Below are 22,315 nucleotides of genomic sequence, written 5' to 3'. Positions count from 1 at the left end.
ATTCATTTCCCCTAACCTGCCAATCTAGCTATATCAATGCCCAAGCCCTTGTCTCTCTCCTAGGACACTTGGTCATCTATTCTTGACCCTGCTAAGGCATTGTTCCTCCCCTGTAGAAAGTGAATAATATACTTCATGCCCTCTCAACTCCCTCACAGCGGCTCATTCCCTGCTCCTTTGCTTGCAACTCCTCTTCTTACTCTCTCAGTGCTAGAAATCCCTGGGGCTCAGTCCTTAGATTTCCCCCACCTTCATTTATTCCCTACATGATCTTCTCAAAGTCTATGATTGTAACAATCTCTATATTTTTCTGTTTGATAAGTAAATACTAAATTTAGATATTGACCACACAAAATCTGTCTAGTCAAATTTGAAGGTTGCTGTAAATAAAATATTTTTTGAAAATTGTCATAGTCTATTTTGTGCTGCTATAGCAGAGTCTTTATTATTGGTGTCTTAATTTTCTTGGTGTTGTGATCAAATAACCTGGTAATAAAATAAGCTTGGGGACAGAAGGTTTTACTTTGGCTCAAGTTGGAGGGTTCATCAAAGTGGGGAAGCCAAGGTGATAAGGTTTGAAGCAGCAGTCACATTGTATCCACAGTCAAGAGGAGACTGGTGAGTGCTCCTGGGCCTAGCCAACTTTCTACTTCCTGTGTATTCCAGGATCAAAGCCCAGGAAATAGTGAAACCCTACCCACTTAACCAGATTGAGTGACTCACCCCCAGGTACACCCACTTAATCTCAAGAACCTCTCACCAGTGTGATTCCAGATCCTGTCAAGTTGACAGTGAATACTAGCCATCACAACTGAGCAATTTATTATGACCTGGGACTTTTTCAGCTCTAGATGCTAAGAAGTACAAGACGGAAGGGCTGGAATCTATTGGGGACTGCTTGCTCTAGGATGCCATGGCAGAAAGGCAAACGGGCAAAGAAAAATGCGTGAGAGACAGAGCAAGAGATGGAACGTGCAATTTCAAGTTCTATTATTACCGCTATTGTTTCATTCATAAGCTTGAATCCCTCTTTGCCTAGTTACTCCTCAAAGGTCAAATTTTAACTATTGCACTAGGAATTTAGTTTCTAAAACTTGTTTTTTATGAATGGCCTAGTGTGAATAAAAAGTACCTCAATAATTTCTGTATTAACTATTGAAATAATATTGTAGATATATAAAGTATATTATTAAAACTAACTTTAACTTGTTTTAAATATTTTGAGTGGCTCCTAAAAGATTTTCAGTATTGACTCCTGGCTCATGTTTCTTTTGCACAGTCCCCAGGGAAGAGCACACCAATGGTTATCCACACCAAGTGGTCAGTCCTGTAAACATACATACAGTAACAGAGAAAGCAGGTTGTATTTATGTATTTCAGGACACACACACACTTAACAAGAATTTTAAAAGGTCGGCATGAATTTGAAAGAGAATAAGGAAGGGTTTGCATGGGAGACCTTGGAGGGAAGAAAGGCAAGGAAGAAATAATGTAATTTTATCAAACTCTCATAAAATTAAAAAAAATACATGCCTGTAGCTGTGTCTCAAGAAAGTGGAAATTCTCATCTTCCAGTTAACCATAACAAGAGCCAAAAGTTCATTCTTGAATATCTGTTTTCCTCACACACCCACATCTCATCTCTCAACAAACACTGACAATTCTGCCATTAGGATAATTTTGAGGCAACATTTTAATGTAGTGGTCTTTGGAAATAGGAACAAAGAGGGGAAATAAGAATAGTGAGAGAGCTAATATAAGAGTCTTTCATGAGTTAACCATTCTGTAGGAAATATGGGTGCTTAACCATCTGAGAAACTTGTGGAATATTGTCAGCATCCCTCTGCTCTAGAGAAGAAAGGAGAAAACATTCCCTCATCAACTCCAATACCCTTCCCTGGTTGCCAAATGTTGGTGCTAAACTGAGATCATGGGTATCCTAAGCCAGGTAGGATTCTGGAAGCCTGTAAGAGAATCCAGGCACCACAACAGTATCTGGGATGACTAGAACAAGAAGTGAGGCAATCAAACTTCAGGTGGTATGTGTAAAGTATTTGACACAACAACCTATATTCAGTGGTAGGCTGAAGCCAGCTCCTATCTGCTCAGGAGAACCGACCATACACATCTCCTTACATCTTCTGTCATAAGTGAGAACACACTGGAGAATTTCTGTCATGGTCATCAACAAATGCTACAAACCATGGGGCTTCCTTCCTCCTCACCTCAGCGACAGTTGCTAATAATTTGCAGGCATATCACCAGCTACAAGATCCTGTGTCAGTAAAGCTCCAGCTTACTTCTCCAGCTCACTGTTGAAACTGTAGCCATATTAGTTTTGTTTGGTTTAGATTTTGGCTTGTTTTCCATTCAAAAGCCTTTGGGTGTGCCCCATTGCCTGTGCATCCCCCTGCTGATCTGAATTATTCATGCTCATTTCTTACACCTTAGCTCAAATATCACTCTCTGTTCAGTCTTACTCAATTGTTACACTCTCTCATTCTGCACCTGATTATTTAACCGGTATTTATTTTTCCACCTGGTGTGATAGTGTTATAAGAATATGATTCAGGTCCAGTTTTTCTCACCTATATAGTCTCTGCACTGACTTTGTATATATGCTGAATCTCTGAACACAGTGTTGCTAATCAACAGATATTTAAATTCCTATTACTATCCTCACATAAGGAAAACAACTGTAAGAAAATTTAAAGGGAGTTCTCATGCTTGAAAAGGTAGGGAGCCTCCTGGGAGAACACAGAATTTTATGGGTATACATCATCTCTAGCATTATCCCTTGAGTTCCAACTGCCATATAGCACCATCTAACTTCAAGAAATTGAAGAAATTTATTTCAGATGAGTACTAAGGAAGAAAAAGATATTATCTGGTGAGTATCTGCCAGTCTCTTCCAGTCTGGCCTTCTGAACATCAAATACCCATTAATTCTTGGTCCCTGGAAGAAAATACTTTCTAATCCAACCTTAGCATTTCTGTCAGATTGACTTGTGGCTCCCAGTGCTCTAGTGATGTGAGAACAAGTACAAAAGTTATCACCATCTTCCCGATAAAGCACACAGCATGTGACAGAACCACAGGGAAAAGACACGGCAGCCACTGCTCCACAGAAGGTGCAGAACCTGCTGTGGAGTTGCTTTGAAGTCTCTTCTAGCCTACAGTGGGAAGTTCTTTCTAGGGGTCACTCTCTACTCACTAATAAGTTTTTGACTAGCCCCCCAGTCACCTCTTGCTGTTAACCTTCCTGGAGGCTACACAAGTAGTTCAGTTCACTTCCTGCATGTTATTTTACTCTTTGAACACTCAACTAAACCTAGGCTCATAATTTCTTCAGTAAAGGAATTTTCTTTTAAAATTGGTATTTCTGATCTATTGCTTCCAATTAATTCTACATGCCAATAACCACATTCAAAGTCTCTTTGTATTCATAGTTCTAAAGCATACTTTGTTTTCTTACCCCTTGCTATAGTCTCTCAAAGGTGACTGCCCCGGGGTTATCTAACATAATGGGGTAGGTTGTAAAAGACACATCCTTAGTAGATTTTTTTTTTTGCTGCAATGATAATTCTTGTTGGAGATTTAGATCAAAACCAAAGGCTCAACCTTTGATTTGTCATTGCAAACGAGGCAGTATTTTTTTTAGTTCAATGCCTTTTTTTTATATTAACTTTTAAAGGCAGACCGAACCACTAACATTTTAAATACTATTTCTGAGTTTCTTTACCTAAAGCTACAATACTCAGGAGCACATGATCTACTTATCCCTGGTAGTGGGTCTACCATCACATAAGATGTGTTCCTGGCCTTCTAAATTACTACACACTGACTTCCATAAATGGCTTCATGTTGCCTCAGTAGAAATAACTAGAGAAGTCGCACTTGCCCTCTTTCTTATTCTCTGCTTTGTTGTTGACTAATAGGTCACTCTACCTTCTGATATCTGGAGAATCTTTCCTCTTATTTCTAACCCCCAGGTGCTACCCTCTTAATTGAAGTCATCCTACGGTAACTGAAGCAATCTCTCCTTACTCATCTCCATGCCTAGAAAATGCACACCTCCCTTTCTCTGTTGACTGTGAACATTCCAGCTGCAGTTTTTCTTAAAAGTATTTGGATAATTCCTCTACTTTCAGGTTAAAGTTCAATGTTCATCAATATCTAGTGTCATTTCTCAGACCCCCTAGTCATCAGATTCCAGTTCCCTTGAAGACTGCCCACTCATTTTCATGTTATCTAGTATCTGGCATGCTAGATAGGATGGTCCTTTCTTATATTAACAAATATCTTTCAGAATTTACCAGACACTTTAAAGTTCCTGGAATACATGCCTGACTGCCCAATCTGATGTGATATTCTTCTATTGATTTCAAAGCAGCAGAGCTCACTTCTATTTATAGTATCATCCATGCTATGTTCTCATGTTTATATACCTTACTTCAGCAAAGATCATACAAATTACTTATATCAAGTATGAACTTCTAGATCAGAACTGGTATAGATTTTAATCTCCTTATACATTAAATGATAAATAAATGGATTTACTAAATGCATGAATCACACAATTTCAGTACATTAATGACCCATAAAGAGAGAAATTTTAATATTCAGTCTTCATCTATTGTTCTCTTAAGTACCATACTTCCTTTCCCAACTTCCTAATGGCTATCTCAATATGCATGCCTACTTAGCAGATCTAAAAGTGATTTTTTTTAGCTTCCTTCATTTCTTTCCCCACCCACCTACTATCTAAATTTCCCCTAATATGGTTTGAATGTTTGTGTCCCTCCAAAATTTACATTTGAACCTGAGATCTACTTATCAAGGTATGGGGATTTTGAGGAGTGGTGAAGTCCTAAGGGCTTCATCCTCTACCAAGTGAGGGCATAAGCTTTCATTCCCTCCAGATAATGCAGCATTACTAGGAAGCAGGGCCAAAGCCTTCATTTGTGCTGATATATTGTGTTCCCCAATATACTGTGCACCCTAATAAAGCTTATCTGAGGACCAGAGGAAAAAGTCAGCCACTATATTAAACATAAAAGTCAGGCAATGGTAGCACCTGCCTTTAATCCTAGAATTTGGGAGGCAGAGATCATCCAGATCTCTTTGAGTTCAAGGCTACACTGGAAACAGAGCTAGGTGTGGTGACACATGCCTTAAATTCCAACACTAGTTAACCATAAAGGTCTGGATGTCTGTACAGACAGACAGGAAGTGACAGAGCTGGGCAGGAAGAAGAAGTGATGTAGCAGAGCAGAGAGAGGAAGTGAGGATTGCAGGGACAGAAAGGCATATAGGCGTGGGTATATAGGAAGTAGGTCTCTTTGGAGACTGAGGCATCAGAAAGGTGAGGTTGGCTGTGGCTTGTCCTATTCCTCTGATCTCTCAGTTTTAACCCCAATATCTCGCTCTGGGTTTTTTTTATTTATAAGACCATTTAGCAATTCATCTTACATTCATTAAAGATTATATTTCTGTTTTTGAAGCCTCCATAACTGTGTGAAATACACACACACACACACACACACACACACACACACACACACACACACACCACTCAGGTATTCTTCTGTAGCAACAGAAACAGATTACAGAATACTCTTATTCTTTTCTCAACTCAGTAATGTCTGCTCAGTTTTCTAGTTTCAAACCTTAATGTCTTCATGCCTCCACTTTATCTTGTTAAAATTTTAAAAACTGTTTATTCATCCTACAGTTCTAATTCTGAATTTACTGACATATATTTAAGGAAACAATAGCTTCAAGGACTGACAGGCACAATATGTGAGAAAGGAGGTGAGGGGTGGTGGTTGGTGGTTGTTTGAATGAGAACGATGGCCCCATGGCCTCATCTGGTTGAATATTTGGTTCCCAGTTGGTGAAACTGTTTAGGAAGGATTAGGAGGTGTGGCCCTGGTAGAATAGGCACATCACTGGGAGTGAGCTTTGAGATTTCAAAAGCCCAGCACTGTTTTCAATGTCTCTTGCTCTCTCTTCCTGATGCTTATGATCAAGCTCTCAGTTACTGTTCCAATGACATTTCTGTCTGTCTGCTGCCATGCTCTCCAATATGACATGATGGTCATTGGACTGAAAGCCTCTGAAACCATATACCCAAATTAAATGCTTTCTTTTACAAGTTGCCTTGGTCATGGTGGTTTGCCACAGCAATTGAAAAGTAATTAAGACAGGGGTATTCTTGGTCAGCTGAATTGGGAATAAAAATAATAAATAGATTACTACAGTAATAGATTTCTCCACAGGCTCTCTGTTTCCAGTTTTATTTTTTTTAACAGAAATATCTAGTTATGCCTCACCATGGCTTTAGAATCATGAGTAGCTTTTATAAAGCATAGGTTCAAACTCTATGCTATTTATTAGGTGCCTCAAAATTTGTCCCATCTCTCCTCCCAACTTCATTTCCTAACATATATTATGATCTTTCACCCTCCTGGGGATTGATACATTTTGCTTCTACTCTTCAATATGGATTATCTCCCAACCTACCTCTAAAGAAACATCTTAAAACCTATTTCTAGTGATATCTGTGCTGGTGAGCTTTCATTCTGGCCTGAACTTGTTACTCCTTAATTTGTTACTCCTTAATTTGCTACTCCTTAATTTGTTACTCTTTAATTAATTACTCCTTAGTGTTTCCACACACTTTGCTTTTACCTCTAGCCCAGCAACTGTTATGCAGTGGGATAAGAAAGACCATTTTTGTTAAATGAAAAAACTACAAATAGATGAATGACTTACCAAGTATTTTAGAAATACCCAAGTTAACAGGAGGCTTTCACTACTGTAACTAGAAATGTGCTGTGAGGTCATTTATTTAAGCTGTTATTATGAAGAAAACAGTATCAACTCTGTTTAAAAGGAACCGAGTCTTCCACCTTACTATGCTTCTAATAGAGAATAAATTTTAACTAACATTTGCCTTACAGAAAACTTTACAGCCTGGGAATTCTGTTTAGGATCTGGGGAAACATCCTTAGAAGAGGCTACCTGCCATAGCCATCCCTCTCAATAGAACTCAAGCTGATTAGTACCAGGGAAATAAACATTCTTGAATGATCTATACTAGAAAAAAATGCTGCTGATAGAAAATGAGTAAGCCAGTTCTGGGTCCCAAGTTTCCCTTCCCCATCAGGATGCTCTCGTCACAGCTTCTGGTGGACTGAAGGTTGAAAGCGCCTCTGGTCATCCTCTTCAACTTTCATTGCTAAATATAAAGTTCTAGATGTTGTCTGAAGCAGGCAACCTCATTTCAAGTTAACAAAGAGTAAATAGTTCCATGTGTTGGTTTCTGACTTTAGTGCCTCCAAGGAAAGCTTACCTTTTTGTAAAGGATCTTCAGGCTGGTACTTCTCTTTTAAATTCAAAACATGTGGCTTCGATGAGGAAATTTGCTCTGAGTCTTCCTTTGAAGGTGGGCATTTGAAAGTCTCTTTGGGATAGTTAATGCTTCTGAGTATCATCCGATGTTCTTGAACTATATCAAGGATTTCACTTTTCTTAATCTCAAAAGGTATGAACCTGCCAGTTTTTGGCTTTTGTTGTTTATTTTTAAAAACATTTATAGAAGTAACTTGAGGCTTATTCTATAAATAAAACAAAAAATAAAATTTTAATATTCATTATTTAATACAATTGCATAGTAAATTTTGTGAGTAAATTTTGTAAAGATATAATCATGTCTTCACTGACGGCATTTTCCAAAGTGTCTTGCTATAGAAGACATTTACTGCAATATGCATGACAGTTATTAGTTGAGCCCACACTCTAAAGCCATTCCCAAGCATGAATGTTACAATCCACTTCAAAAGAAAAGTGAATTGTAAAATAGCAACTTCTGCCTCAAAAGAGATATTTTAAAATGCAAGCACATAAATGGTGAGCCCTGAAAACATACATACAAGCAGCATTATGCAGACTGAACAGGCTATATTTAGGAATATAGATGTCAGTACATATATGCATGCAATAACAAGAAGGAGGAGGAGGAAAGGGAGGAGGAGAAAAGGAAAGAAAAGAAAAGAGACTGAATTTGAAGAGGAGCAGGGAAAAGCATATGGAAGGAAGGGTTTCAAAGGCAGAAAGGGAAAGGAGAAATGTTATAATTAAATTATAATCTCAAAAGTAAAAAAAAATAGGCTCAGAGTAAAGTCTATTTTAAAATAATTTTTAAATTTAATTATTTTAACCACCTTTGAGAACTCTTAATTGCCAATAATTAAGAGTTAATTTTAATAATTAATTAAATTCCCAAACCTTTCCCTGCTACCCTGGAAATCACTCAACATATATGGAGGTATGCTTTCATGAAAACCATATTGATAACAGGATATAATTTTTCATATGTGTTTAATCACTTGTTTCTTAGTTTTGACCAACATTTGCGGTGGAAAACTAATACAGCTCCAGATCTCCAAAATATGATTGTCCGTACAGTATCTGCCCTACAGACAGATAGATTACAAAAATTCAATGTTGTCAGTTCTGTTAACAACTCAAGATATCAATAAGATTTTGGTGATAAGTATTGTTTTTGCCAGATAAAATAATAGGGAAATATTGGCTGTCAAAATTGCATATAATTCTTAAAGCATGTCAGATTTCCAAGGTACGTGTCTAACCCTAAACACATTCATTATACATACCTTGCCTATTACTCTAAAGAAAATATAACTAAAAATAATTTAAATTTTTAGAGAAAAATTAGCATTATTTGTAAACAATATTGATTATATGGCTAACTAACCATGGTCATTCTCAGCAAAAAGTTCATCAAAAGAAACATCAGCTAAAAGCACAATCTTATTTCCAATAAAAGGAGCACCATTAAAATTCTGTTTAAAACTCAACTTGAAAAGAGAGCAGCAGGCACACAGTAAAACATCCTGAAGATCCCCTTCCCTCCCCTGTGTGCCACAATGGCTGCCTGGTCTTCCCACCTGCTCTGAGAAGCCTTTCCTCCAAACTGTGTGACCCTTGTCTGTCTGTCACCCTTTCCCCTGCCCCCTTCCTGAACCCTCACAACTGTTTGCCACTGGCAAACACCTGCTGAGCCAGCACAGTTCTTGTTTTGGGGATGCAAAGTTGAGAAAAGACAGTGGGCCCTCCAGGGCCATAGGCTGGCAAGAGAGCTCTAATACAAAATGACAGGAGAAGACAAGGCACTCATGTCATGCTGAGGGGACAAGAGACATGCATCCATGAATTTTTATTTTAGTTTTGTCTAAATAGTGTTAAAGAGATATTTACTTAAGATAATAAATCCAAATAAGTGTTAACACCATTAAAATTATATCAAATGTGCAGACTAAATACATGCATAACATCAAATAATTTGAATAAGTAAAAAGATCTTACTTTTATATGTCATCTGAATCAGTTTTTATAAAAGCTACTGAAGATGCCATTCTCTTCAGGACTCAGAGCCTATCACATATTAATGTCCATGAAATCCTTTGTGCTAGCCACTACAGTATTCAAAAGCACTTATTCATTTTTCTGAATAAAACACATTAAATAATGCAAAGCACTACCTCATTTATTCTCTTGTAATGTTGAGCAATAAGAGATTTTGCTTCTTGCAAAAAGTCTTGCTGGGTAGCTTCTAATACAGAACCTAAAATAGAAACAAAAGCACTTTTTAAAAATAAAGGTCTTTGTTTTATCTGTTTGGTTTCTGAGACAAGATCTCAGACAGGCTTGGAATTTGCAATCCTCCTGCCTCAGCCTCCCAGGCACTGGTTAAAGTAATTACTTAGACTTCCTTAATCAAGGTGGTGAAGACGATGACAGTTGTGAGTTTTACAGAATCTTATAGAAGGATGGTCAAAGTGGTTCTACAATTAGATTCAAAAGAAATTAATATAATGATCTTTTTTGTATAATATCTGCTATTTAAGGAGATCCAACTTATAATGTTCAGGATAATGAAATAAGTGATCTTAAATATTAAATCCCTGAAAAAAAACAAAGAAAACCCAAATTTAAATATTTATCAGCTTTGAAAATTCTTTGAATATCATCTTACAAAAAATATTAAAATATATTTGGGCCATAAAAAGTATTAACTCTTACCCTGTTGACTAATGAATATAACTATATATTTCTTTGAGTATATTTAAATTATAACTTGTTGATTACAACATAAAATGCCTCAATAAATCTGTAGGACTAGCATGGAAATAAGAAAGATTCATACCTAATGGTCTATAATGTAATTGTAGCTCTTAACTCATTTCTATTTTTCTAAATTTCATAATTTCCTTTAACCAAAGCTACATACAAACTCTCTGACATGTACATCGTGTACCCCATCCTCACATATCCTAGTCCAAGAGGCCATTCTTAAATATGACCTTTAGAAATAGCTGATTCTAGTATTAAGTATTTCCCAGCTTCCTCCTCTTTACTCAGACTCTATAAATTGAAAAGTACCACCTATCCGAATTAGCTTTCCATCTGTCCAGTGGGCTCCCCATACAATTCTATCTCCTCCATAAGTCTTAAAATCAAGGTTTCCTCTCTCTTCTTTACATCCACTCAGATTTTTAAGCAATTTTAAAGAATTTTCTCTATTCAAAGTGAAAACATATGTTATGCCTTCACACCACCTGAATTCGTAAAACTAAAAAGACGCACAACATGGAATGATGGTGGGGCTGTGAGGACACTGGTACCCTCATGTGTTACTGGTGGAAACACAAACACAAAATGGAATAAGTGGCTTGGAAAAGGTATGAAATGTTTATAAAATTAAAAGTTCATTTATTCTGTGATCTAGAAATTTTACTTCCAAGTATATACTACAGAAAATGAAAACATACTCATAAGAGATTTAAATAAGATTGCTTACAGTAGCCTTCTCTAAGTCAAATTAGAAAGGGCTCACATATGTATCAGTAAGAAACTCGAGAAACAAACTGTCTTATACTCATGTGATAAAACTGTTAGCCATCCAAAAGAAAAGAACTAAATTATTAACATGCACAGCATGGGGGTGGGTCTCAAAAACAGCATGCCAAGTTAAAGTAACCTACAGGAATAGAACATACCACATGGCTCCTCTTATATGAAGTTCTAGAATAGAGAGTATAATCTATGATAGGAACAAAACAATAATGAATCTTCTGTTGGAGCAGATTGAGTGAGAAGTCCCTAAGGAGGGACATGAAAGAAATATCTGAAATGATGGTACTCTCATGGGAACATGGGTTGAACAAGCTTTTATGATTGTGCTAACTCATGAATGTATACCTAAGATTCCTGCATTTCATGGCATGTACATTTTATATTAACAACAGTGTGTTTTAGAATTAGAGAAAAAACAAAACTGTCCCTGCATGCATGCCCAAAACAACATGCTGCTATTTACTATGTGTAGTCATAGGCCACCAGGAGCTCATATAATCAAGTTCTGAGGATTGGACCCCAGAGAGACCTTAGAAATACAGGAGAGGGACAACCAGACAGTAGTCTCCCTTCAAAGTACTGGGTTAAGATAGGAAGCAACTAAAGCTATTCTAGTGGAATAAACAGCACAAAAGTTGTTCCCAACAATCCTGAAGACCACCACCTGCTCCTTGCTCCCTATTCTCACTCCCTCCCTGTTATCTATAGAAGTGCTGTTGAATTGTGACCAGACCCAGAGTCCCAGTCCTCCTGCTTCCAAGGTGTCTGTGTACATCTCAGGACCATCACTGGTGGCATTTTTCTCTTTTCAGTAAAAAAATACTTGAGATTCATGCACATGTTCCTGGAGAACTGTGTATTGTTGGTGCAGACAGAGCAAACTCTGATGTCCCAATCCAGAGCCCTAAGAGCACTCACGGTCCCCTCATAGACTTCAGAATGCAAAACTGTCAGTTGCATGAAATTGCAACTAAGATAAAATTCCACTTTGAGGGGGTCTCTAGCCAAGCACTTTCTTCCTGAAGGAATGGCACTGGGCTGCAGTTTCCAGTGTGGCTCCAAGACTTGTCCTTTTTCTCATTCTATGACAATCCTTTCCTGCTTCAATTATCTTTTTCTTAGTAGCTGAATTTCCATAGTTTCCAAAGCTATGGATAAATGGGATCAACAACACACAAGAGGTATGGAAATTTTTATGAAATTAAAATATATTTATCTTGTGACCTATTTTACTTCCAGACATTTACAGAAAATGAAAATATATCCTAAGAAATTTGAATAAGAATGCTCCCAGCAACTTAACTCATAATTCAAATTGTAAGGTTCCACATCTGTATCAGTAAGAGGACAGAGAAACTGTGACCCAAGAGAAGGTGGTATACCTTGACTCATAATAAAAACTGTCACCTGCCAGTTGCATGACAACATAATTAATTCACTAGTTTTTGCTGAAAATGTGGCCTTGTATAAACTAATGTGTTCAGAGATAATCCAGTGATCAGTCACAGACAAATCTCTGAGCTACAGAGGCCTGGGGTCTAATAAAGCCACAAAGGGCTCTGCTGAGGGCCTGCACAGACTCTGGCCTCCCGTACCACTTGCTGCTCTTTTCTACAAATCTGCTACTTCCCTTGATGCCACACACTCCCTGTGATTACCACAGACTTCTCTGAGGCTGTTCATGCTCCTAGAATACACATTACCAACACTTTACTCTAGGCCTGTAAGCCTTTGTTCACACTTAACACACAGGCATTCCAGCTGAGACCCTTGAAACTTAAAAATAGCTTTTGACAGAGAAGTTAAATTCTCAAGATATCATTTCCTTCCTATCTGTGTTCTTTGTTGACCTCAGCATACCTGATCTTTTCATGCCCAATAGTGCCACACATCTCCTTTGAACTGTGGAGAAGCCCACATTTATTCTACCACCCTAACAGTCTTCTTGCTATTAGCAAGCAAATCTGCACTCTGGAGTCCTGCCACTGCATATCCCTATGGTGAGGTCTTGAGATTCCTCAATGGAACAAGGCCTGTTTAATAATAAAGCAGCAGAGTAGACAAGCAAGGCCATGATGCACCAATTTCCCATGGATCCTGAGGTGGCTTTGCTGAGTGTTGTGGGAATTCTGCCATTTGATCTAATGACCAATGGAATGGAATGGGTATGCCCAATTGGCGTGGTCATCTCTGAAAATATGTGACCCTTTAACAATCTGTGGGGGAGAGTCGTACTTCCCTTTTTGAACTCTGGAAGACTTCTTGACACCAGGGCTTGGTGATCTTGTTTGTTCTTTCTCCATTTCTCCCTGGTTCTGTATTCATGAGTGTGTTCTATCGATTTCATCCTTTAATAAAGCTGTCCTGATCCAAGACCTCCATGGCCTGCCAAAAGAGCTGAGGTCTTCTGCACATACACACTGACTTCAAGCTGGCCCTTATTGTCATCAAAGGTGCTGAGTTGGCTATTCTGATTTCTGCACTAACTGAATTTAGCTTTGAAGGATTAAATTCCCATGGCAGCATAAGAGAATTCAGATCTTAACACAATGGGAAAAGTTATACTAGAGTTATTTCTTTATTCTTATCAGCTCCCAGAGTAAGTCTACAAGTTGGGTAAATATTTGAACAATTAAATAACTCTAATAGAAAGGGTCTATCCAGTTAATGTTTGAGCTTCCTACTTCTTTGATACAAAAGGGTGAGGATATAAACATGAAGTTTTTGTATATCTAAGTGCACATAATAACTGAAATTGTGAAGTTGTCAAGGCTGTTCCTTCTATATTAAGATATCTATACTTCATTACATTTGTAAACACAGACCTACCACATACAGAGTAACTTTGAAGAAGCCACATTCCTGCTATGTTTTAATTCAATTTGCTCCTGAACCTGAACCTTATTTTATTTTTTCAAACTTTGGTTTTCTTATTGGTGAAACAAGGTTAATATGTCCCAGATAGCTGTTAAGGGAGTTGATTTAGATATTATCACAGAACATTTAGCTGTAAGACCCAATGTATAAGTTTTCCCATTGGGCAGTTATTATTGCTGTTATTAAGTATGCAAACATGGGCAGGAAAATTTTTGTACGATGACAGTAATAAGTAATTTCATTAATCAATTCTTACTTTGTCAATAGCAAAAAGATGAACAACCTTCTAATTTAGTTTAAATCATCTGCTTAGTTATATTTTATCTAAAATTAATTAGTAAATAATAAAAGGTCACCTTTGAGATTCTCTGTGTTACTAAAAACCCAAAAATAAGTAACACATTATTTTAAGCAATAACAAGATTTTATAATAAATTATATTTTAGAGTTTGAAATTATCACAATAAACTGACCTGAAACATGAATGCAAATAATATTTCCAAAGAAAGGAATATATGTGCTCCTCTAATTCCAAAGGTTTAGAGTTGCATAAAATAATTTCATACATTAATCTTTAAAAAGTCTCATTCTTTGTACAGACTGGGTTGAATGCTAAAAGTGTGATGTTTCTCTTACTACTTTAGTGGTTCTGCTGGGTTACTCCAGTAAGCCTCTAAGCTGAGCAACAAAAAGAAAATCTAGTCATGGAACCTATGACAGAGAATGAGCCATCTCTCAATTATAACACAGGATAAGCCTCTTACGTGTCCAAAAAGCCCTAGGGACTTGAAAACATGTATTTTTCAAGTAACTTGCTGCATTCAGAAGGTTTCACCCCTTCCTAGTCAAAGACTTTATTTCCCAGAAGGCCTTTGCAAAAATTTGCTAAGAAGATAATCGAAGATTAATAATCATCACATGGGTGAGACCATCTTGCATGTACAGTCCAAGAAAATATATGATGGTCTGTGTGACTGATTTCTCAGGATTTGGGAAAGACATTCTCAAGCTAAGCATGTTGGCACACATCTGTAATCCCAGCATTTAACAACCTGAGGCAAAAAAGAGTTTGAGGCCAGCCTGGGCTACACAGCAAGACGCTGTCTCAAAAAAGTAAAAAGCAAACAAAAATGTATAAAACCCTTAGGCACAGTGGGACTTGATTCTGCATATACTCAGTAAGTACCCACTAAGTACTCTGCTCTGTTCAGTGCCAAACTTCTCCAACGCGATACTAACTACACCTGTTCTATAGTGCAATTTATAAACAAACTCCATGACATTTAGTAGAAAATATACTATAAGAGAGAACAGCATAAACTACTACTAATCTGCTCACCATGTAAGAATTTTCCTTTAAAGAGTTAAAGCTTTATATTGCATTAGTGTAGAAAAGGTTTACGGTAGAAATGTCTCCGGAGAAGTGACGTAGTCAGCTGGATCCCAATTCAAGCAGTGGCTTTAAGTCTGTCCTTCTCTAATTTCATGAGCCACGGGAGCCCTCCTCTTTCAGTAAGAGTAGTGCAAACTCTGGTTTTCTACATCTAAGCTCCTACTGAGTTTTATTTTAAAGGACATAATCTTTGGCTAAAATAAACATATATCTAGCAGGTAAAAACCAAAATGTTTCAATATAAATGCCCAGGTACAAAAAGTCACTTTCTAAGTCATGGCACACTTAGTTTCACCAGACATGTTTCAAGTAGTGAATGGCCTCAAAGCTGTCATAAGTCATGCTAACACATGGCTTGTTCTGGGAGTAATTAAATAAGAGGAAAAGACTCTTCAAAGCATTGAGAGTGTCTTGTTCTATGCATGAATTAGGAAAACATGGTACTCACCTTCTGCTCCTTCAGGTATGGCTTCTACAGTTGCCATAATGGTCAGGTAGGCTGATACTTTATCAATGGTGAGCTCTGCTGTTACGTGAATGATAAAGATGTGATGATAATTCATTTTAGCTATTTCTTTTATTCGTAAATAAAATAAATACCTAACACTTTGACATTTCATTCCTCTGATCTAGAACTTTCAGTGTCCCCTCTTTGATGGGTAGGACTCTAATTTAGGGAGTGTCTGTATATGTTCTACCTTAGTGGTTCCAAACAACCTGTGCGAGGGTTTAGACATCTTTAAATTTATTCCCAAAGGTTCGTGTGTTGGTTGCACAGCTCATAGTGTGGCAATGATCATGCGAAAGACTTAAGAGGACCGAGTGAGAGGTCTTTCAGTCGACAGGAGTATGCAATCAGAAGAGGCCGCAGCAGTACTCTAGCCCCTCTGGCTTCATTTCTGAGACATGATCTCTCACTTTCTCATGCATTCCCACCATGAGGAGTTCAGTCAAGAGCCTCCCCCACCCCCGGAGCTGGAGCAAAGCTAGCACTGTGCTCTTGCACCCCTGAAGCTGTGGGTTAAATGAACCACTTTTCTTTATAAATTGAGCTTGCCTCAAACATTTCATTTATAGTAATAAAACTGAACTACGGCCCTGCTCGAACTACTGTTCCACGTTTGGTAGGCAGAGAAACGAAACAAACTGTCCAGATAAACAGCTATTTTGTGACATAAAGAACTCAAATTCAAATACTTGAGCCTAAGATCCTGTGAGAGCTCACCTAATTTCTTTACTTTCTTATTACTACCCAATTCATACATGGCCTATACCTTACATATTCCAGCTCTGAGCCTCCATTTGTGTTAATCTGCAACTTAAAATGCCTGTTCTCTTCCCATCTCCTTCATGATTTGTCTAGTCTCAGGCCCTTACCTCTGCTTTATGTAGTTATACTGTCTATGCTGTGTAAGGGGCTGAAAACAGGAGTGGTGTCTCTAAAAGTCCTGTGCCCCCAACAGACTGCACACACCCTGAAAGCAAAGCTATACTTAAAATATTGGAAATCATACTTAACGTTCGATGACTCTGGATGACTGTCAAAATCACCTGGGGAGGTTTAGGAAGCATACCAGTTTAGAGCAGAACCTAGGAACTTCACTTTAGAAGTTTACCTAAATGTTTGTTAGTTGGAAGCGACCCCTGCCTTGAACCTGGCCCCAGTAGTTCCTAGTCTAGTTTTCCAATACTAGAGATGCTTGAGAACAGACTGATTAATTCATGTACCGAGCTGAGCCCTTCTTCCTACATTTAACACTACACACCTTTCCAAAGCATTATGCACAATGCAGCAAATGTCTCTACAGCTACAGAGCTACTCCCATGGATGCACACTACTGTGCACTCAGTGGCTGCTCAGTTACAAACAAGAATACTATATGCTTTGCAGGGCCCCACAGAACTCTAAACTCTGAATATAATTGTTCAGGAGGCTGATGCAACCAACATGCTGTGAAGAACTGCTCAGAACTTGTTAAACAGTTGTGAGATTATTGGAATAAGCATAAACTTTGCCCTACGGAAGTCATGACTATAGTCACATGCTCTCAGATAAAGAGGTATAAAATTTTTCCTTGGCTTCTACCCAGAGGAAGAAACCACAGCAGCCACATCTTTAAAATCCAATCATCTAGGGGAAGTATTTCTCAAATTCTCCACATTATACTGTAGGCAATAACACAGAGCATGTTGTTGGTCTGCCTAGTCCTGCAAGCAGATCTTAGTGAATCAAAACATAGCCCCACCCTTGGCAATCACCAGGCAGCGCTTGTCTTCTGCTTTGGCCAGCTGCTGTCTTCTCATATTTCAATATAAGAGAAAAATGAAGTTGCTTCATGCTCTGTCGTTTCCTTATTTTTTCCTCTATAGCAATGGACTTCTCCAGTGCTGCTTGCTGCTGCACCTTAATCAGTGTGCCAGGAGTGCCATGCCGTAGCAAATGGGCTGGCAAGAAAGATGTGCCACTGTCCTTTGAAAGCAGAAACTCGCTAAGCCTCCTGTGGGGTGCTTTCATGGCAGTGCCCCCACAAAACCAAAGAATATGGGGGGAGGCTGAGCCAGGAGGTGGTGGGAGGCAGCTGCAGATGGCAGAGCTGCTGAGAGACGCACACAACAACACAGGCATTAGGAAGTGGAGTCCCTGTCCACTTGAAATACCTCACAGACAGTTGTGAGAATCCAAGTTTCCCCAGGTGTATGTCTTTGCCTTCCTGTGCAAGAGGTTTGTCAACACTGATTTTGGAAGAAAAAGCCAAAATAAATAAATAAATAGATAGATAAATAAATAAATAAGTAAATAAATAAATAAATAAATAAATAGCAGAAGTATTTGCCAGGTGTCATAAAGAAGCAGTGCTACGGACCTGTGAGAGTGGTTAGTTTTCAAATAAATGACAGCATCAAGGACTGAGGATGAGATAGAAGAAGGTCCAAGAGACATCTGGAAGGCTGGAGCAGTAGTAACAGTGAAAGCATGATGGTATCAGCCAATCAAAATAAGATGCAAGCTGATGCAATCCTGCTCTGAATATTGGTCCTGAGATAGCAGACTATGTAACCTAAAAGAATCAAAGAATATGGCCATACAAAAGACAGAGCACAGAAAATACAAGTTGAGAATGTACGAGGGTACAGGGTATGAACTGTGTGCCTGATTGGAGAGAAGGACCTAATTTTCTGTTGCTAAAACAGGCAAGGAATTATTTGCTTTTGTTTGGGTTTTTTTTAACATGGTATTTAAATTATCAGTGTTCTAGAATGTAGGTTTCAGAAATTCAGGAACTTTATTTCCTTCCCTGCAATACTCCCATTACACAGAACAGTACCCAGAACACAGAAGTAATAAGAAATGGTTGTAGATTGAGTACTTACACACCAGCATGCCTGACAGGGATGCCCTTCCATCTCACACCTACTTCAGTGCATCCTGAGATGCACACATTCCTTTACCTTCTCACTCCAAGTAGATGAAACTTTCCAAACTGGCTTTCCAAACTGAGTAACAGGAAAGTTTAGGATCTGTAAGCCTATTCTTGTATGATAAAAGGCAAACATAATTGGAACTTATTTCCTACTTTCTCTTCATAAAGTAGAAGACTTTGGTCATGAAACCTACTATACAAAGTCTACATGTTTCCCAAAGGCCTATATACTAAACCCTTAGTCTATAGCCTACAAAAGTGCCAGAAGGTGGTGAAATTTCCTAGTGAGAGGCTATTTGGGCACTGAGACATAGAGAATACTGGGACAGGAGGCATCTTCCCCTCACTTGCCATGAGGTGTACAAGCATCCTGTATCATATATTCCAGGCTTAATGTACTGTGACACCGTAGGCAAAAAAGACAGAGTTGAGCAACTTATGAAGAAAACTCTGAATCTATGAGCTAAAATAAAACTTTCCTCATTACATATTGACCATCAATATCTTGGAAATCTTAGCAAAGCAATAGAAAGATGACTAATAAAGTATCATTTTTAAGGAAGTACTTGAGGCAAAGAACTGCTGTGTGGTCTAGAGCAGGATGCAGGGAAGTAGACCACACTTTAGGAATCTGAAGAAAGTAATTCAGCAGTTGCTACAAGAACAAATGAAGAAATCTTTATTTCACCTCTAACTTTCTCCCCACTGTCCCTCCATCTCGAGTCTCCAAGCCTTCAGTCCCACTTTTGCTCTACACTTAGCTCTCAGACACTTTACCTACATCTACATGTTCCTGGAGTCACAGGCGTCAAATCATCTTATGCTTCTATTTGCACATTCAATCCATCAATCTGGGCTATCAACCTCAAAATACAGCTGCCTTTCACCTCCTTCCCTCTTCCAAACATAGTCACTTCACCCCGGAACTGATGCAACAGCTCCCAGCTCAGCCACTCTTAGCCTGTCTCAGTTCGTCGTCATAGCAACCATTCATCTTCTGCACTATGGACCAGATGGTTTCTTTTCTACAGCTTCTGACTGCATTAAAGACTTGACCTTTGTCCTGAACTCACTCCTCTCATAAAACTGAGTAAATGGATGAGAAGCTTGGGGCTGCAATCCTAAAACTTCACAACTCTGGAACTAAGTCAGTGGGTGTGCTTGGTTTGTTTCATTTTCCTCATTTAAGTGATAAATTATTGGGATAGAATACTTTTAAAGGCCCCTCAGACTCTAAAACTGTATTAGTGCATTGTTCTTCTATATTTTTGGAATGAAAAATAAACAGTTGGTTCCAAACACCAGAAATCAACTATGTGGTCAAGACTGCCCGGCTCTCCTTTGTGCACTGTCCTGTGTCTCAGAAGCTCTGAAGCAAGACTTAAAGGAAGCCGAGCAGGCCAGGCCCCCCGAGTCATAACCCTCACCACTACCTCTCATGGCATAGCGCCTGAGGAATCTGGCCATGGTCTGTCCTGGCCACTCTTTCCATTCTCTGCTACATTTTCTTCTTCCAATTAACAAGTGTGGTCTATCCTGGACTAGATCTGGAATCACTCAGAAGACACAGGTCTGGGAAAGTCTTTGAGAAGTTTACCAGAGAATTTTGAGAAGCAGGATTCACCCTGCATGTCAGCAGCACCATGCTATGAACTGGGAGACCCGGTTGTCATCCCTGTGCTTGCTGACTGGATACAATGTAACCAGCCACTGCTGGCTTCTGCGGCTGCTGCTGGGATGATTCTCACCAATATGCCTTCTATGCTATTGTGCACTGTTTCCTTAGACTGCAAGCAAAGATAAAACCTTTCTTCCCTAAGTGTCTCTGACAAGTATCTTCTCACTATACAGAGAACAGTAACTAATACCAGAAAGAACCTTAGACTGCTCATCTTCCACACTTGTTTCCTGACTTCACTGCCAAGTCTCTGGTTCCTCTAAACTGACTATCTGATAGCTACAAACCACAGGGCTAAGAAAAGACAAGGAAAGGGAACTGACCAGCTTCCAGCTGGGGCCAATATTGCTAGGAAATATTAGGCACATAAAGTAGACAAAAGTATACTAGATGATAAGAAGATTAAATATTAGGAACCTAATTTGCCAGAGAACCAAAATGACACAGAGAGAAGATATGATATAAACTTCTGACCTTGTATGTCAGATAAGACGGGAGTCCCAGGGGGCCTATGTACCACATGGCAAACACATAGAACAGCACTTATTTCCCGATGCAGACATTGTTCTCTGATTCGCTAACTCAGGTTAGTAGGTTATGCAGAACTAGAAGATAGGAAGGAAAACTATTTGAGTCCTTAGGCTACCCATCCCCCAACACAGATCATCAGAATCCAGGAGCTCTGTGATCCCTGCAAACTCAAATTCAGTCTCAACCCTTCCAATGCCAAAGTCCATGATCTTTGTCAAACCACTTAGCCTACCTGAGCCCTAGTTCCTCATAAAAAAAAAAAAAAAAAAAAAAAAAAAAAACCAGAAGATTTTAAATAGACCAATATTTGACAAACAAGAATTTCATCTATATTTACATTAATTCTCAGAAGACAATGGAGACAGCAGGTGATTGCCTGGCTCTTCTGATGTGAGCTGGAGCCTCCCCAGGATGCACCCCCCCCCCCCCCCCCCCCGTTTATCTTTAGCCACAACACTCCAGGCCCAGGGAAGTTCATCTTAATTCTTTCATCAGATAGTTGTTGTCAACAATTCAATGATGGTCGAGCAATAACACATTAAAATGTTTCCAATATTTCCATTCTTACACAAAATATTTAAATCTTTAAAGCACAAAAGAAAGTGATTTATTATTGATTTTTTGGTTTTATTTAAGTTCTAAAATAATTTTTTCAAAAAAAAAAGATGTTAAACTGAGAACTTTTAAACCTCTCACATTATACTTTATAATTATTTGCAGCTTTCTGCTTGATTAAATTATAATCCTTTTTTAGTCCCTGCCTTATTATAATGGTTACTAGGAAACTGGATTCCAGTCAAGGAAGCAGGTAGACTAACTGCAGATCTTTACCTCTCCGTCCACTCCTCCAAATCCAACCTCCCATCGTCATTCTCAGCTCTGTAGCAGAACACCTGCTTCAACCTCTGCTCTGCCCCTACCCCAGCTCCAGTGGATCACACAGATCTTCCCCTCCAAACTTCCATCCACCCACTCACTCTATTATCCCAACCCTGGGAACCCACGGGCTACTCCAGCCAGAGAAGCAGGTAGCCTCCTGCAGCACTTAACCTCCTCTCCTCTCTTTGAAACCCACCACCAAATCTGTAGCAGACCACCTGACTAGGCCTCCCCTCCTGTCTGCCCCCATCTCAAGCCTATCATGAAGATCTTCTCCTACAACCTTCCTCCCTATTTATCCGGGTATCCCAGCTCTATCTCCCTGATAATCAAACATTACTTAGCAGTAGCAGATTATGACTGGGTTGGTGAGATCAGACTATCACTCCACCACCATGGCTAAGTAGAATGACTTTCAGAGAATAAAAGGATGTAATCACTGTCAGATGGAGCCATACTTGAGTAAAAGGATCAGCTACTCCAGGGAGTTCACACATTTAATTTTAGTCTTTACACAATCTAAAATTAAAAACACAAACATCTAAAAATACTTTACAAATCAATACAATTTTAACCTGAAAAAAATCAATT

At 38.7% G+C, this 22,315-nt stretch overlaps 1 protein-coding gene across 2 annotated transcripts in view; it reads right to left on the bottom strand.

Moving 5' to 3' along the window:
- The window catches only part of Iqcm (IQ motif containing M), a 467,544-nt gene that overhangs the window by 340,969 nt on the left and 104,260 nt on the right, over window positions 1–22,315 (bottom strand). For both annotated transcript variants that reach the window (XM_059264269.1, XM_059264270.1), the window contains exons 3-5: window positions 15,663–15,740; window positions 9,570–9,652; window positions 7,358–7,622 (exon numbers count right to left, since the gene is read on the bottom strand). In XM_059264269.1, coding sequence (XP_059120252.1) covers window positions 7,358–7,622; window positions 9,570–9,652; window positions 15,663–15,699 — 385 coding nt within the window. In that variant the 5' untranslated portion in view covers window positions 15,700–15,740. The remainder of the gene's footprint in view (window positions 1–7,357; window positions 7,623–9,569; window positions 9,653–15,662; window positions 15,741–22,315) is intronic.

Source organism: Peromyscus eremicus, chromosome 5 (genome assembly GCF_949786415.1).
Source record: "Peromyscus eremicus chromosome 5, PerEre_H2_v1, whole genome shotgun sequence".
NCBI lineage: Eukaryota > Metazoa > Chordata > Mammalia > Rodentia > Cricetidae > Peromyscus > Peromyscus eremicus.
This window is presented reverse-complemented; position numbering and strand designations above follow the sequence as displayed.